Source organism: Rosa chinensis, chromosome 1 (assembly GCF_002994745.2).
Source record: "Rosa chinensis cultivar Old Blush chromosome 1, RchiOBHm-V2, whole genome shotgun sequence".
Classification (NCBI taxonomy): Eukaryota; Viridiplantae; Streptophyta; class Magnoliopsida; order Rosales; family Rosaceae; genus Rosa; species Rosa chinensis.
In genome coordinates, this window is record NC_037088.1 from 4,073,880 (window position 1) to 4,088,884 (window position 15,005).

Consider the following 15,005-nt stretch of genomic DNA (forward strand, 5'->3'; position numbering starts at 1 on the left):
CTCCAGCCTAGCTCAAAGCTGGAACAAAAATGTATATGGAAATCTCTTCAGGAAGCTGGAGGATCTAAATGAAAGGAGCAATCTTATTCAACAACAGTTAATGACTTCACCTATGTCTAACTACTTGCAGGAGCAGGATCTTCAAGTCAGAGAAGAGCTTTTGAAACTTTATAAAGATGAGGAACTGTTTTGGCTTAGAAGGCTAAGGCTAGCTGGCTCAAATTAGGAGACAGGAACACTAGATTTTTCCAAGCTCAGGCCAATATTGGGAAGAAATCTAACTTGATAACAAGAATTCAAGATGGCTCTGGAAATTGGGCATCTGCAGACCATGACATTGCTGATATTCTAATCCACAATTTTAAAAAGAGATTCCATCTTGATAATGTCCTTAATAGGGAGTCCTTACATGATTTTATTGACATTATTGAGCCATGTATTAATCATTCTGACAATGAGCTTTTGAACAAACAGGTCACAGATAAGGAAATTCAAGAAGCTGTTAAAGCTATTGGACCACTTAAAGCTCCTGCTCTAGATGGGTTGCATGCCTCCTTCTATCAAAACTGTTGGAATGAAGTTTAGGACACAATCATCCCCATGATCAAAGGTATTTTTATTGATAGTAATTCCCTACACCTAATTAACCATACTAATATTGCTTTGATCCCCAAAATTGATAATCCTACCAAAGTAAATGATTTTAGGCCTATAAGCCTGTGGAATGTCTCTTATAAAATTATCTCCAAAATTCTTTTTAAAAGGTTAAGACCTCTGCTAGAAAAGTGTATTTCGAAAAATCAAGGAGCTTTTGCTCTAGGAAGGGCCATCCAAGATAATATCCTGATTGCACATGAAATCTTCTCGGACTTCCAAAAAAAGAAAGGAAGAGCTGGTGCTTTGGCACTCAAGTTGGACCTTGAAAAAACTTATGATTTCCTAAACTGGGATTATATCTCCCAATGCCTCAAGAGGTTTGGTTTTCATGATAGTTGAATTAAGCTTGTTTTAAATTGTATATCTTCTCCCTCTTTCTCAATTATAGTTAATGGCAGTCCCTTTGGTTGGTTCAAACCAACTAGAGGGATTAGACAGGGTGACCCCCTCACACCCTATATTTTTATCTTAGTTATGGAGCCTCTAATAAGGCCCCTAAATGCTCTGGCTTTCAACCATAAGTCACAAGTTGGCCTTTTATCTTCATCACGTTGTTTTAGAATTTCTAACCTCATGTTTGATGATGACTTTCTAATTTTTTCTAAGGCTACTAAGAAATGAGCAAGGAACATTTCAAAAATTCTTAACCTCTTGCTGCTGCTTCAGGTCAAAAAATCAATTATCATAAATCTTCTCTCTATTTTTCTCCAAATGTCAATTCTAGTCTCAAAAATGATATTGTAAATATTCTGAACATTCAACAGAAGGCTACAATAGGTAAGTATTTGGGTATCCATAATGTTAATTTTTGGAAGGATCCTATAAATGCAAAAGAACTTTTACTTAAATTATCAAATAAGTTGTCTGGGTGGAAGAAATGAACACTCTCAAGGGCAGGTAGGCTAATCATTATTAAATCTAATATTGCCGGTATGCCCAATCACATTATGTCTTGTTTCAAATGTTCAAAGAAGTTGACCAATAACATTGATAAACAAGCCAGATCCTTTTTCTGGGGCTCAGACATGAAATCTGCTCCTGTTGCTTGGGAGCAAGTGTGCTAACCCAAGTCAATAAGTGGCTTGGGCATTAGACCTTCAGCTTATTTTAATATTGTAGATTTAGCAATAAGAATAACACTACACAAAAAATGTTCTTTTACAGCGCACAAAAACAGGCTGTAAAAGCTCGCGCGGTAAAAGACACTACTACAAAAATCGAAACACACAACACTCATCACACAACAGAACCAAAATCTGCTATTGTGTGTTAACACCAACTCTATCATACAATGGAACAAATCTGTTTCTGTTGTGTGAATGCAAGGAAATTGAAAACTTTTTTTTTAGGAAGACATTGCACAACTGAGTTAAGGATTTTATGTTGTGTAAGTGTGAGGCCTAGAATGGAGGCAAATGAGCATATGATTCCCTCCGAGAACGAGCTCAACAAAATGCAATTTGAATTATACACACAACAGTCTTTTGTTATATGTTGTACAACGAACTGTTGTATGAATTTTGAAAAATCCCACTAGGCACACCTAGTGCAAGATGCACAAATTTATACAACAGATTGTCATTGTTCTGTTGTCTGAGCATGGAAGAAAATTGCACAGCGCGGCAAAGTTTCAATTTGATGAAACCTATGTAGGCACAAGCGGCAAATTTTCCCTCCTAGCCTGCTTTGTCATTATATTGTCACACAACGTTCATTTTCATCTGTTGTTGGAGAAACTTAAGACAAATTGGACTCTCCCACCAAACATCTTAATTGAAGCCCGACAACCACTCTTATTCCTTTACTTTCCCCCAATTACTCCCACCAAACCCATAATTGCGTGCTCTTACTTAGCTCCTTCCAATTCAACACAGCAACCCATGTACTCTTACTCGAAACCGAATCCAAAATAGCCCGCAACCAAAGGGAAGAATTAAACACTTGAAATCAAACCCATTTCTCTACTAAGATCCCTACTACAATTTGGGTATCGATTTGGAAAATTAGGGCTTCGATACATTGTTCTTCAAGTTCGTAGATCTAAGGTCTGTTTCAGTTTTCTATGTTTTTTGAATGAAAGAGATAGTGATTACAACGGATTGAGGGTTTGTTTCAGGGTTCGGTTCTAATGGTGGACTGAGGTTTACTCGTTGTTGCTTTGGAATTTCTTTCCCCAAGAAGGTTTGTTCTTCTTCCTGGGTTTGTTCTTCTTTCTGGTTTCTTCTTCTTCTTCTTTCTGGTTTCTGCTGGGTTTGTTCTTCTTTCTGGTTTCTTCTTCTTCTTCTTTCTGGTTTCTGCTTTGGATAATGTAAGTGGATTTGTGCATATTTCAGTCTGTCTTGACCATCAACCACCATTATCTCTCTTTGTCGGACTGTTACTTCATCGGTCGACGTTATCAAGAGCTGATTCCAGGTCTGCTTTACTTCTCTGGTGAAATTTGGGCTTTTTTTTTGCAAGAACGTTCTTGGGTTTGTTCTTCTTTCAACTGGGTTTCTCTGGGTTTACAAGAAAAAGTTTAAGAGGTTGTTATCCTCTCTCATAGTCTCTCGCGGAAGATTTGGGATTTGGATCTCTCTCACTCTGACAAAAGGTTTGTTTACAAAAAAGACTTTATCTTTGTTCAAATGATTCCTGGGTTTAGTGGGTATAGTGCTAAAGGTTGAAACTTTATGTATTGTTCTTCAATTTTCTTGTTTCTTTGTGTAATTTGAAGTACAAATTGTGGGTAATTGCAGTTTTGTTTCTCTGGGTTTATAGGAAAAAGTTTAAGCTTATTCTTTTAGTTAAGTCTTTACCAAAATTATGGGTAATGCTGTGAGCAATGGGAAGTTTCTGGTTCAGCCTCACCTTATGTTTCCCTAATTACTAAAATATAATTCAATTAGCTGTAGTTGGTTGTTGAAGTTTGAAACTTTAGATATGGCATTGGTCAATGGGTTTCTAAGCAAGATAAAGGAGAATGAAATAAATGTCTTATATATTGATTATGTTCTGAAGAGTAATCATATAGTTTAAAATGTGTAGTTTGTGATATGCTGCTGGGAAAATTAGTCAAATTCTGGATGTGCATAGGCTTTATGAACATTGTGTATGCTCAAATAATCCATATTTATGGTTCGACATTGCTTTCTGACGTTATTGCATATTTGGAATAGCAAATTTAATAGTGATTAATATAGGCTTCATATTTTTCTCACAATTACCCTTAAGTTTGTGTTGGTATTAAAGCTTTAAGCTATTGAATAGTTGCTGCAGATTTGGTACATAAGTGTATGTTATGTGTTTCTTTGTGAAAACCAAAAAATTGATGTATTGCTTGAGATTACTCAATTGTATAATAGTGTTTATCCACGGCATTATGTTTACAATAAGTTGATGACATACAGCAATCTTCTTGTTGATATTATACCTACTTATTTGTTCTGATTGTCTTTACGTCTTCCTTTCAGATTACGTACCATTTCTTTCACTGGAAAAAGGAACACCATTTGCTGATGACCAGCTCACTTGAAACAGAAACTTTCTAACTGTTGTGCCTGTTGTGTTGTAAGTGCTTTAAGCTTTCATGTATGTTTCGAAAGTACTTTAAGCTTTCAAGTATGTGATTAACTTTAAGCTTTCCAAGATTTTTTGCTATTAACTAGCTTTATCCAATCAAATGTGTGAATAACTTGGCTTTGGATTAGGTATGGCCACTTGATGGCTTTGTATTAGTGGATGATTGACTAAGCATAAAGAAGATTATACTGTTGAAGATACATCTGAAATTGAATTATCTTTGTGTGAATTTTTTCCTTCAATGTTCTAATCTTCTTCTATGTTTTTATTTCAATTATTTCATCTTAAATGAAAGACTGGGTTTCTGCTCTGTTACTTTTGTTTTTGTTCTAAGTTTAATATTAGACGTTGTAGGAAACTTAATTATAATTGTTAATGGATTCTGATCCGTCTGTGAAGTTAATTTCTTCATTTTGGGTTGGACAGGCTGAGTTTCCTTTAGTCGGAAATAATGAGAATCTAACTCAAATTATTGTGGGTTTCAATGTTTCAGTCACCTCTCAATTGTCCGAGTTGGGTCGACCTTATTTCTCCTATTGGAAGAGAAGCAACAAAGAAAAGGTTCAATTTTCTTTTTTTCAGGGTCATCGCTAATTTCTTCCTCCTATACTCTATGATTTTCAGTTCCTTTCTAATTTTTGGAATTTCAGGAAGCTTCATGTGTGAACCCAAGCACAATCTACTGGTCTAGATTTTGATAATCTGAGAGCTTTGGACACTAGCAACGAATTCGAAGCTTTGGCACTGAATTTTGGTTGTGATTCAGGTACGATTCCATTTCTTTAGCAAAACCAGTTATAATATTTATGTCATAGTTAAAGTATTATCACTATTTCCTTATCTTGTTTTCTTGAACCCTGTGGATGTAGTGCTTTCTGGAATTGTCAGATAATAGTTGTCTTTTACCCAGTCAATCTATTCTAAATCCAAGAACTTGTGTCTGTTATTGAATTGATGTGTTTACGGTTTGGGGATTACTCTATGATGATAACATGATACATGAAGATCATGTTATTTTTGGTTGCTTGCTTCTGATTTATTTGTACTACTTGCAGATAATGTTATTTTGCTTGTTTGTTTTTGACAACATGTTTCTTTTGATATATTATGTATTTGCCTCTGTTAATTTTAGAAGTATTGTAAAGCATGAAAGACAACTAGCAATTATTGCTTTTTCATTAGCCATATTTCAAACATTATCCACTTTGTAATAATGAGAAAAACTGGATTAATATTTGTCTTCCTGTTTGGGTGCATTTGTATAGTCTGTATGCTGAAGGTATATTGGATAAAACATAATCTTGGATTGGTAGCTGTTTCAGTCCATTGCACACCGAGATTCCCTGTTCCAGTACCTTTCAGTTTAAAAGAAACCAACAAATTTAAATGTGTGTTTCTGTTGATATATTTGCAATTAAGTTTGTCTTCTTATTTGCTTTTCTTTTTTTGCGTAGTATAAATGGATAGAACATGGATGGTTGCGGATAGGAGATCTCGTCAATATAAATTAGGGGTGACACAGTTCTGTAAATTTGCCTTGGAAAATGCTAGAGACCTTAACCATATTCCCTGTCCTTGTACAAATTGTGGAAATGTTGACTACTTTTCCGCTGCTGTGATAAGGGACCATCTATTTGTGAATGGAATTGATGCTAGTTATGATAGATGGAATGAGCATGGGGAGGCCTTATTAGACTTAGGAATAGAGGAATATACTGATGACGCAGAAGCAGGTTCAGATTCACACAGTTCTTACTCTGTGAATGGCAATGAGATACCTGAATATGAAGCAAGGTTGGGTAGTGACTCAGAGATGGAAAGTGATGAGTGTAATGAGTTTAGACAATTTGTCGATGACGCCAATAAACCGTTATATCCCGGTTGTGATAGTCACACAAGGTTGAATGTTCTAGTAAGACTTTATAACTTAAAAGCAAAGCACGGTATGAGTGATATTGCTTTCTCTGAGTGGTTGGTTGCCTCTGCGGAGTTTCTTCCAGTAGGCAATGAGATACCTGCCTTTGTCTATGAGGCAAAGAAGACCTTGAGTTCTCTAGGAATGGATTACACTAAAATTCATGCCTGCCCGAATGATTGTATTCTGTATAGAAAAGAGTATGTTGATGCAACTGAGTGCCCTAGATGTGGTATTTCAAGATGGAAAATAGGCAAAAACTCCAAAGAGAGGGAAGGTGTACCTGCGAAGGTACTTTGGTACTTTCCCCCTATTCCTAGGTTCAAAAAAATGTTTCAGTCAAAGGATACATGTAAGAGTCTGACTTGGCATGCTACTGACAGAAAACGTGATGGCTTGATGCGTCATCCGGCCAATGCAGCTTCGCGGAAGTTAGTAGATGATAAATGGCCAGACTTTGGTTCTGACCCTAGAAACCTGAGACTTGCATTGTCATCAGATGGGTTCAATCCTCACAGTTCATTAAGCAGCAAGTACAGTTGTTGGCCTGTTATTCTAGTTGCATATAATCTGCCTGCATGGCTCATAATGAAAAGGAAACACATGTTGTTGACTTTATTGATTTCTGGGCCTAAACAACCAGGAAATGATATCGATGTCTACTTGGAACCTTTGATAGATGACTTAAAACTGTTATGGGAAGGAGTTAATGGAGTCTATGACGCAAGACAAAGTGAATACTTTACTCTTAGGGGTTTATTATTCTGGACAATGAACGATTTTCCAGCTTATGGTAATCTTTCTAGGAGTATAGTTAAGGGGTATAATGCATGCCCTATTTGCCTTGAAAAAACAAAACCAAAAAGACTAGTGAATGGAGGGAAAATGGCCTACATCGTGCATATGAGGTTTTTAGGAAGAAACCATCCTTATCGAAGGCAAAAGGCTGCTTTCAACAACCTTCCAGAACATTCTTCCCCTCCTGTTCCTTTGAGTGGTGAAGAAGTATTGCAAAGAGTGGAGCAGGAAGTTCCAAAGTGGCCTTTTGGGAAAAAAAAATCCCCCTCCTCCTTATATGGGTGGGGATGATGAAACCCGGCCTTGAATACTGGAAGTTTCTCCCTGTTAGGCACTGCCTTGATGTGATGCATATAGAGAAAAATGTATGTGATAGTCTTATAGGGACCTTGCTGAATATTCCTGGAAAAACAAAGGATGGGGTGAAAACTCGGTTGAATCTAGTTGAAATGGGTATTAGATTAGGATTGAAGCCTGATCTTGAAGGTCCCAAGAAGGAGCGCTTGCCATTGGCAAGCTGGAACTTAAAGACAAATGAAAAAAGATGCATGTGTGGGTCTTTTTTTGGTATGATGGTTCCTGAAGGATATTCTTCTAACATATCAAACCTGGTTTCCATGGATGATTTAAGGCTTAGTGGACTTAAATCCCATGATTCCCATGATTGTCATGCCTTAATGCAACAACTCCATCATGTTGCCATCCGTGGTGTACTTGAAAAGCCGGTCAGAATTGCTGTGATAAGGTTGTGTCTGTTTTTTAACGAAATCTGCAGCAAGACTATCGATGGTTCAAGGCTGCCAAAAATCCATAATGAACTTGTTGAAACATTGTGTGAGCTGGAAAAGTACTTCCCCCCATCCTTTTTTGACATAATGGTTCATCTAACAGTTCACCTAGTTAGAGAGGTGGAGTTATGTGGACCGGTTTGTTTTCGATGGATGTATCCCTTCGAGAGGTACATGAAGATCTGCAAAGGATATGTTCAAAATAGAAATCGGCCAGAAGGTTGCATTGCCGAGTGTTATATTGCTGAGGAGGCGGTTGAGTTTTTAGCGGAAATGTTCGTCGACGACAAGACTATTGGGATCCCAGCTGGCCCTCGCACAGTAGACAAGCCTACCTCAGGTGCTACAATTGTTAGTGTTTATGGCAAAGTATTTGACGAAGCTCATCTCTGCGTGCTTCAAAACATGGATGAATTCAGAAGCTATTTTGAGTAAGTAATATCCCTCTTTCTAATATTGTGATTTATGTTAATATTTCATGTAAAGTAAACACTAATCTTCCCTCATTGTGTTGCTGTCTTATTGGTAATTGTAGTGAACACTTGGAATATTTGAAGAGGGAATTTCCTAAATACAAAAAGAATGAAAAGTGGCTTACGGACAAGCAAAACAAGACGTTTGCAGATTGGTTGAAGGAAAGGGTAAGTCCCAATAGTAACGATGTTGGGAATATGCACTAATCATATTCCAGGTGACTTATTTTGAGTTGTTGATTCAAAAAACTTATTTTTATAGTTTTTCGCAGGTTGCTGTTCAACTTAGTGAACCAGATGCTAACATCCCTGAGATTGTCAGGTGGCTTTCAGATAAACCGAGCAATGAAGTACAGAAGTTCAGTGGTTACAGAATTGCGGGAGTGCAGTATAACACAAGGAAGCGCGATGATGTTAGATCGACGCAAAACAGTGGTGTCTACTTGCTTGCTAAGACACCACAAGTAGCTACTGCTAGGGATAAAAGGCCAATTATTGATGATATGAGTTTCTATGGTGTGATTACTGAAATTTGGGAGCTCGATTATGAAAAGTTTAGGATCCCGATCTTTAAGTGTGATTGGGTAGAGAATAGAAGAGGTGTGAAGGTAGATGAGCTTCGGTTCACGTTGGTCAGTTTGAATAAGAAAGGTCATTTAAATGACACTTTTGTGTTGGGAAACTGTGTTCAGTAGATTTTTTTTTGTTCAAGACCCTGTAGATCCAATGTGGTCAGTAGTTCTAAGAATGCCTACTGCGGATTACAGTGACTTTGAGGTTGAAGATGAGCTTGGGGACACTGTTATTGCTCACCATCCTATCACCACTATGATGCCATCTATTGAGTTACATGGTAACTTAGCAAACGAGGAAGAAGTGGGTTACATGCGGGAAGGGGAGGAGGATATAATTGTTGATGGATAATATAGGCAGTTTATTTTCTATGAGTTTAAGTTGTTATCCCATATCAATGCCTTCTATGTAAGATTGTACTTTCGTTATTGTTGTTGAATGAAACTGATTGTGGTTCATATATTTCATGTGATTACTGAAAATGAAGGAAGTTTTTTGTTGCTTGCCATATTATCACTATTTTTATTGTGTGCATTATATCGTGCTTATATTGATTACTGAAACAAAAGTGTATATTCTGGTGTACAAGTTACTAATTAATGTCTCATGTATTTTTTGTAGATAATGGTGCGATCTAAATCTGCCTCAACACCGAAGAAGTCAAAAGATAAGGGACTGAAACTGAAGAAAACTAAGTCATCAAAAAAGTCACGTTCCACATCAGCTGATGCATCCATTTCTGATAAGAATGGTTCATCTCACAGAAAGGATGAAGAAACCGGAGGTCTGAAGCTACTTAAGCGGCATTGTGTGACAATGTCCCGTATTTCAAAGCGCAAGAGCTTAAGGCAGAAGAGAGTGGTTCTCTTCAACATAAAAGGGACTCCATGTGGGAAGGTAGCAAAGGAAATGCAATCATATATTGGTGTCTTAGCTCGTAGAAAAATACCAATCATAAGGACAACTTGGAGGACCAGCAAAAGCATACCTGGATGTGTCACGGCTGAGGAGAAAGATAAAATCTGGTTACGTGTGCAGGTATACATTATTCTACTATTAAATTATTAATGGAACTTATTCCTATGAAATCTACCTTTCGAGTTCTGACCTTGAGTTTCTGCCTATATATTATTAATGATGGGTGAATTTGACCTTTTTGTTTATCTTCCTATCACTTAGTCAGAACTGTGTTTGTGTACACAGGGGGCATTTGAGATTGGTCCTGAAAAGAGGAAAATTGTACTGGAATCAGCTTCATCAAAATGGAGGGAGTTCAAGTCCCGGCTTACAAGGCATTACATTATGCCTTACTTGGATGACCCTGAATCCTTAAAGTTTCCTCCAGATGATTATAGATTCATCAACAAAGATCATTGGACCCAATTTGTGGCTGAACGGACAAACCCAAAATTTCTTGTAAGTTTTACATTGAGATTGTTGTGTTAAGTTGTTATATATATATATATATATGTGTGTGTGTGTGTGTGTGTGGTATATGGTGGATTGAGTGCATATATTTTTCAGGAATTACGTAGGATTGCACAAGCGCGGCGTGAGAAGAATAAGTATCCCCACAGAATGTCCCGTAAGGGGTATGTTGGATTGGAGGAAGAGCTGGTAAGTTAACATAATTGGATAGGTAATTTGTTAACTTAGCTGTTAATTTATCACCACAAGTTTAGTAACTCATATTTTTGCTAGTCTACAACAATGGATGAGGAGGAACTTGATAGAGCAACACTATGGATTGCTGCACGACAAACCAACCAGGGAACCTTCAAGGATGAAGGGACGAAGCAATGCGCTGACAAAATTGTGAGTATAATTTTGTGAAGTTCAATGTGTACAGCTACCCTTTTGTTAACTATTATGCTTATTTAATATTTTGTAAATGTGAGCAGAGGAACTTGAAGGAAAAGATTGCTAGTGGAGAACTAAGCACTAGTGGAAGTGATGATGTGTTAACCTTGGCTTTGGGCACTCCTGAGCACGGTGGTAGAGTGCGAGGGGTGGGAGGCTATGTGAATCCCTCATCTTACTTTCCCTTCCATAAACGTAAAAGGGAGAGCTTCCAAGAGACGGTTCGGTTAAGTGTACAAAAATTATTAGAAGAGGAAAGAGATAAGATCATTGAAGAGGCGAAGCAGCGGGCAATAAAAGAAGAGAGAGAATTTTGGGTTCGTAAGTTAGCACAGATAGAAGCAAAGATAGATGCAAGGGAGGTTGGGAAAGCAGCTAGTTCTCCAGCAGCACTAGAGAAACACATTCCACATGGATCTGCGCAAGGTAGTTGTTCACAGACCGCATGTCCAACATTCGATGTGGTCAAGTGGGAGACGAAGTATTAAATCTTGTGGATGGAAAACCAATTCGTAAAGCTATTGATGTAATTGAGGAAAGGGTATTGGGATGTAAAAACAAAGTTTCAAAGAGGAAGGAGTGTGATGGAAAATCTGTTTCCAACTCCAAAAAAGAGGATGAGCTAAGCAAGTTGCGTGACCAAGAAAAGAAACAGGTGGCTGATCATGGAGTTCAGGGACAATTAGTTGGAGAGAAGTTGGTTAGTTATTTAAACAGTTGTCTATATCTATTGCAAAGTAGTATAGTTTTTATTGATTGTGGACTATGCACACACACAATGTATATATCTATGTTTGATTTTAAAATTCCAGCTTTTTTGGGTGTTTCAGGTACAAGGAACTGAGATTGAGGCCAAGTTCGCATTAGGTTCAGTTGATCATATTGTAGCTCTTGGCACTGTTGTGGAACACAATGACCCCTCCCAAGTTTGTCATGGTTATCCGCTAGGGGATAGTAATTTGCGTGTTTCAGTCTCTGTTGCAATTGAGGAGAATGCCTTAGTTCCATTTCCTGTGGGTGATGAAATACGAACTGTTAGGCAGGCCATAGGGAGTTGGGTAGCATGGCCGAAAGAGCTTGTCATAATGTCATCTGTGAAGGTACGTAAGTTCTCGTAATAATTGTAATATATATATCCAAACATTGATCTGTTGATATTCTATTTGCTTAAGCTTGCAGCATATAAGATTAGAAAATCTTATATTAATTATGTATGTGTAGAAACCTGAGAAGAGGAGAAAAAAGAAAGTGGTACAAGAAGACGATCTCTCTGAGGATGAGTTTAGCCTACAATCATTGGCAGCTTCATTACCAAATTCATTGAGGATGTTGTGCATGTGGGGTGAGGTTGGATTCAAAGATGGGAAGGCTATCACCATTCAAATTGAGGCTGAAGTGTTTGGGCGTGCACGGAAAACATTTATACTAGGACAAGACGTGCGCAGAATTGCAACCATGAGAGAATTGACTGGTAACTGCATAGTCATATACCAGAGGTAAATTTCATGAATCTATTTCTATTAAGTACCAAAAGTTATTTGATTGGTGTATCAATGTGAATAATCTGTTGCTGGATTCAAATTGATGTATATGCTTGTAATTAGGTACCTCTATGATGTCCTGAGTCAGTATAAAATGTTGGATATGGTTGCTTTTAATGACCCTGCGATGATTGGTGCAATTGGGTGTGGGAAAGGCCAGGAAAGATCCCAACATATAAAGGAGAGGCTGATATCTGCAAAACCTGGACAGATTTTCATGCTGCCATATAACTCAGAGTAAGTATCGGCAACTTAGTATTAGCTATTGTTATATATGTAATACTTTGCTTGTAGTTATACATATGGGTCGTTGATGAAAATCTGATTATATTGTTATATAGTAAACATTGGGTGCTGACTATTGTCGATCCCGAACAAGAAATTGTCTATTTTATGGATCCTATGAAGCGGCGATTACCCACTGGAGAATGGGTTTCCATTGTTGATAGGTAAGTGATTAGGAATATACAAGTTTGAATAATGCATGTTGGGGTAGCATGGCTATTTCTTAAAACCTGATTGTGTGTGCGTGTGTTCTGTTTTAGTGCAATATCCATGTATAATGCACACAAGGGCAGGAAAGGCCGAAGTTCGCCTCTATGGAAAAATTTGTCGGTATGTACATTTTCGCTATGTTAGATTCTGGATTGTTTAGAAATTCGCTATGTTGGATTCTAAAATTTGCTTATAAGTATTGTGGAAGCAAATTTGGATTAGGTTCCCATGATTATTAATTTTGATTCTTTTTTTTTTGCTATTATGGATTTACTGCTTTTAGGGTATTCCTCCTCAACCTAGCAGCAAGGAGTGTGGCTACTTTATCATGTGATACATGAGAGACATCATTGAGGATAAGGACTTTTCATTTGTTAACAAGGTACAATTAAAGCTTCTTTATTATGTTTGTGTTCCAACAAGCTTTTTATGGTAATTTTGACTTGAGTTACTTGATTTTTTTCAGTGGGAGAGGAGAAGCAACCATATTTATACCCAAGTGGATATTGATGAGATGAGGAATGAGTGGGCTAGGTTTGTGGTTAATAGATATGTGTAGAAGCCATCGCATATGTTTTTGGAAAGCATGATGAACTTTTGCTTGTGCTGATAGATATCAATCACATGAAACGATTATCAGCTTTTGATTCATGCATGCATTGGTCTAGCTAGACTAGGAATGCTTTCTTTGTTTGTTTGGTAGTTTAATTATCTACTTTGGATGTTTAGTTGTACTCGACAAATTGAACTTATATAGTTACACTAATGATATGGATCAATGTGGCTTTATATGTATTGTTCATTTGGTAATGTACTGTTTTTGTAGTAATATACATGCAGCATTGTTTCTGGAAAATTGTTGCAGCTAGTTAGGTCGTGATTGAACAAACAACATTTCACAACCAAGTTGTGAGAACCAAGCTCATACAACAGACCCTAAAATAATCACATAACTGGTTTATAATGCTCACACAATGGTTGATAAAAAGAATATGTTGTCTGAGTTCTCCTCACACAATTCGATAAGGCAATCTCAGTTGTCCAAGGTTCAGTCATACAACACAATGTAGAATAATATGTTGTCTGACTGTAAAAGGATTCAAAATTAAGGCTTCTCGTACAACAGTTACTAGATGTTAACCAATTTGATTACAATATTCACACCACAGTTAAGACAATATAGCTGTTGTGTGAACAAACAACCAACGACAAAAAATAACAAAATTCTGTTGTGTGAGATTCATAACACACAACAGAAATAAAATTATCCCTATTGTCTGAATTAATCAACAGACAACAGATATCATTTCATTGAGTTGTCTGTTACTTATCTCAGACAACAAAGAAAAAATTATATCTGTTGTGTGTTATGAATCTCACACAACAAAGAAACAATATAGTTGTTGTGTGTTATGAATCTCAGACAACAGCTACATTTCATTTTCTATTGTCTGAATGGCCATGTCAATGCCGAGGCATCCCCGCGCATGCCATGCCAGGCACATGCCTGGGCAGAATTCACACAACAGAACTAAATATCCGTTGAGGAAATGAATATTGGACAACAGTGAAATCACTGTTGTGTGATTTTTCAATCACTGTTGTGTGATTTTTCAATCACACAACACTCGTTTAGACCACAGTGAGGCTGGTCATCACACAACTACAAATACCCATCGTTTGATTAACTTATTGTAGTAGTGAGACCACATGTCTTTTACGGCACGCAAAAATGTGTCATAGAAGAACAATTAACGCCCCGTAAAAGTGGTTCCACAAATGTGATTGAGGTCATTTATGGCCCACATTGCACACCGTAAAAGACATCCTATTTAAGGCATACCACTGCACACCCTAAAAGAGTAACTGAATTCCTATTTAAGGCGCACTCTGCGTGTCGTAAATGAGGTCTTTTAAAAAAATAAAAAATTAGATTGCTCAAATGTCATATTCATATTACCCTCATATCATATATATGAGCAATGGTACCCCGCGCTTTGCTGTGGGATTTGTTGTTGTTAACAATTTACAATAATGCATGACGTAACTGAATAAGACTTGATTTTGATTAAAGTGATAAAATACGATATATCACACATTTAATAGGAATAGTGTAGCAAACAGTAACGCTGAATATAAGAGACAAAATTTACAAAGCCTTTAGCCTGATTCTTCTTTAGACCTTCATTAGGTACCAAGCAACGACATTTAACTTGTCTTCAAGAACTTCTGCTTCAGAGTATTTGCATTGTGCAGGACAAAACATTTCATCACTCATTGGTCTGAATCCAATTCATTGATAGTTATCCAAGTCTAAGTTACCTGCTAGAAAATGTATGTACAA

General features: G+C 37.1%; 1 protein-coding gene across 1 annotated transcript; it reads left to right on the plus strand.

Moving 5' to 3' along the window:
• The first annotated feature begins 5,677 nt into the window (after nucleotides 1-5,677).
• LOC112198724 lies at nucleotides 5,678-7,222 on the plus strand. The gene has a single exon (XM_024339848.1). It carries the CDS (start codon nucleotides 5,678-5,680, stop codon nucleotides 7,220-7,222), a length of 1,545 nt encoding a protein of 514 aa, XP_024195616.1.
• The last annotated feature ends 7,783 nt before the right edge of the window (nucleotides 7,223-15,005 follow it).

Coding starts and splice junctions, on each gene's coding strand:
- LOC112198724 (XM_024339848.1), top strand. CDS start 5,678: ATGGATAGAACATGGATGGTTGCGGATAGGAGATCTCGTCAATATAAA.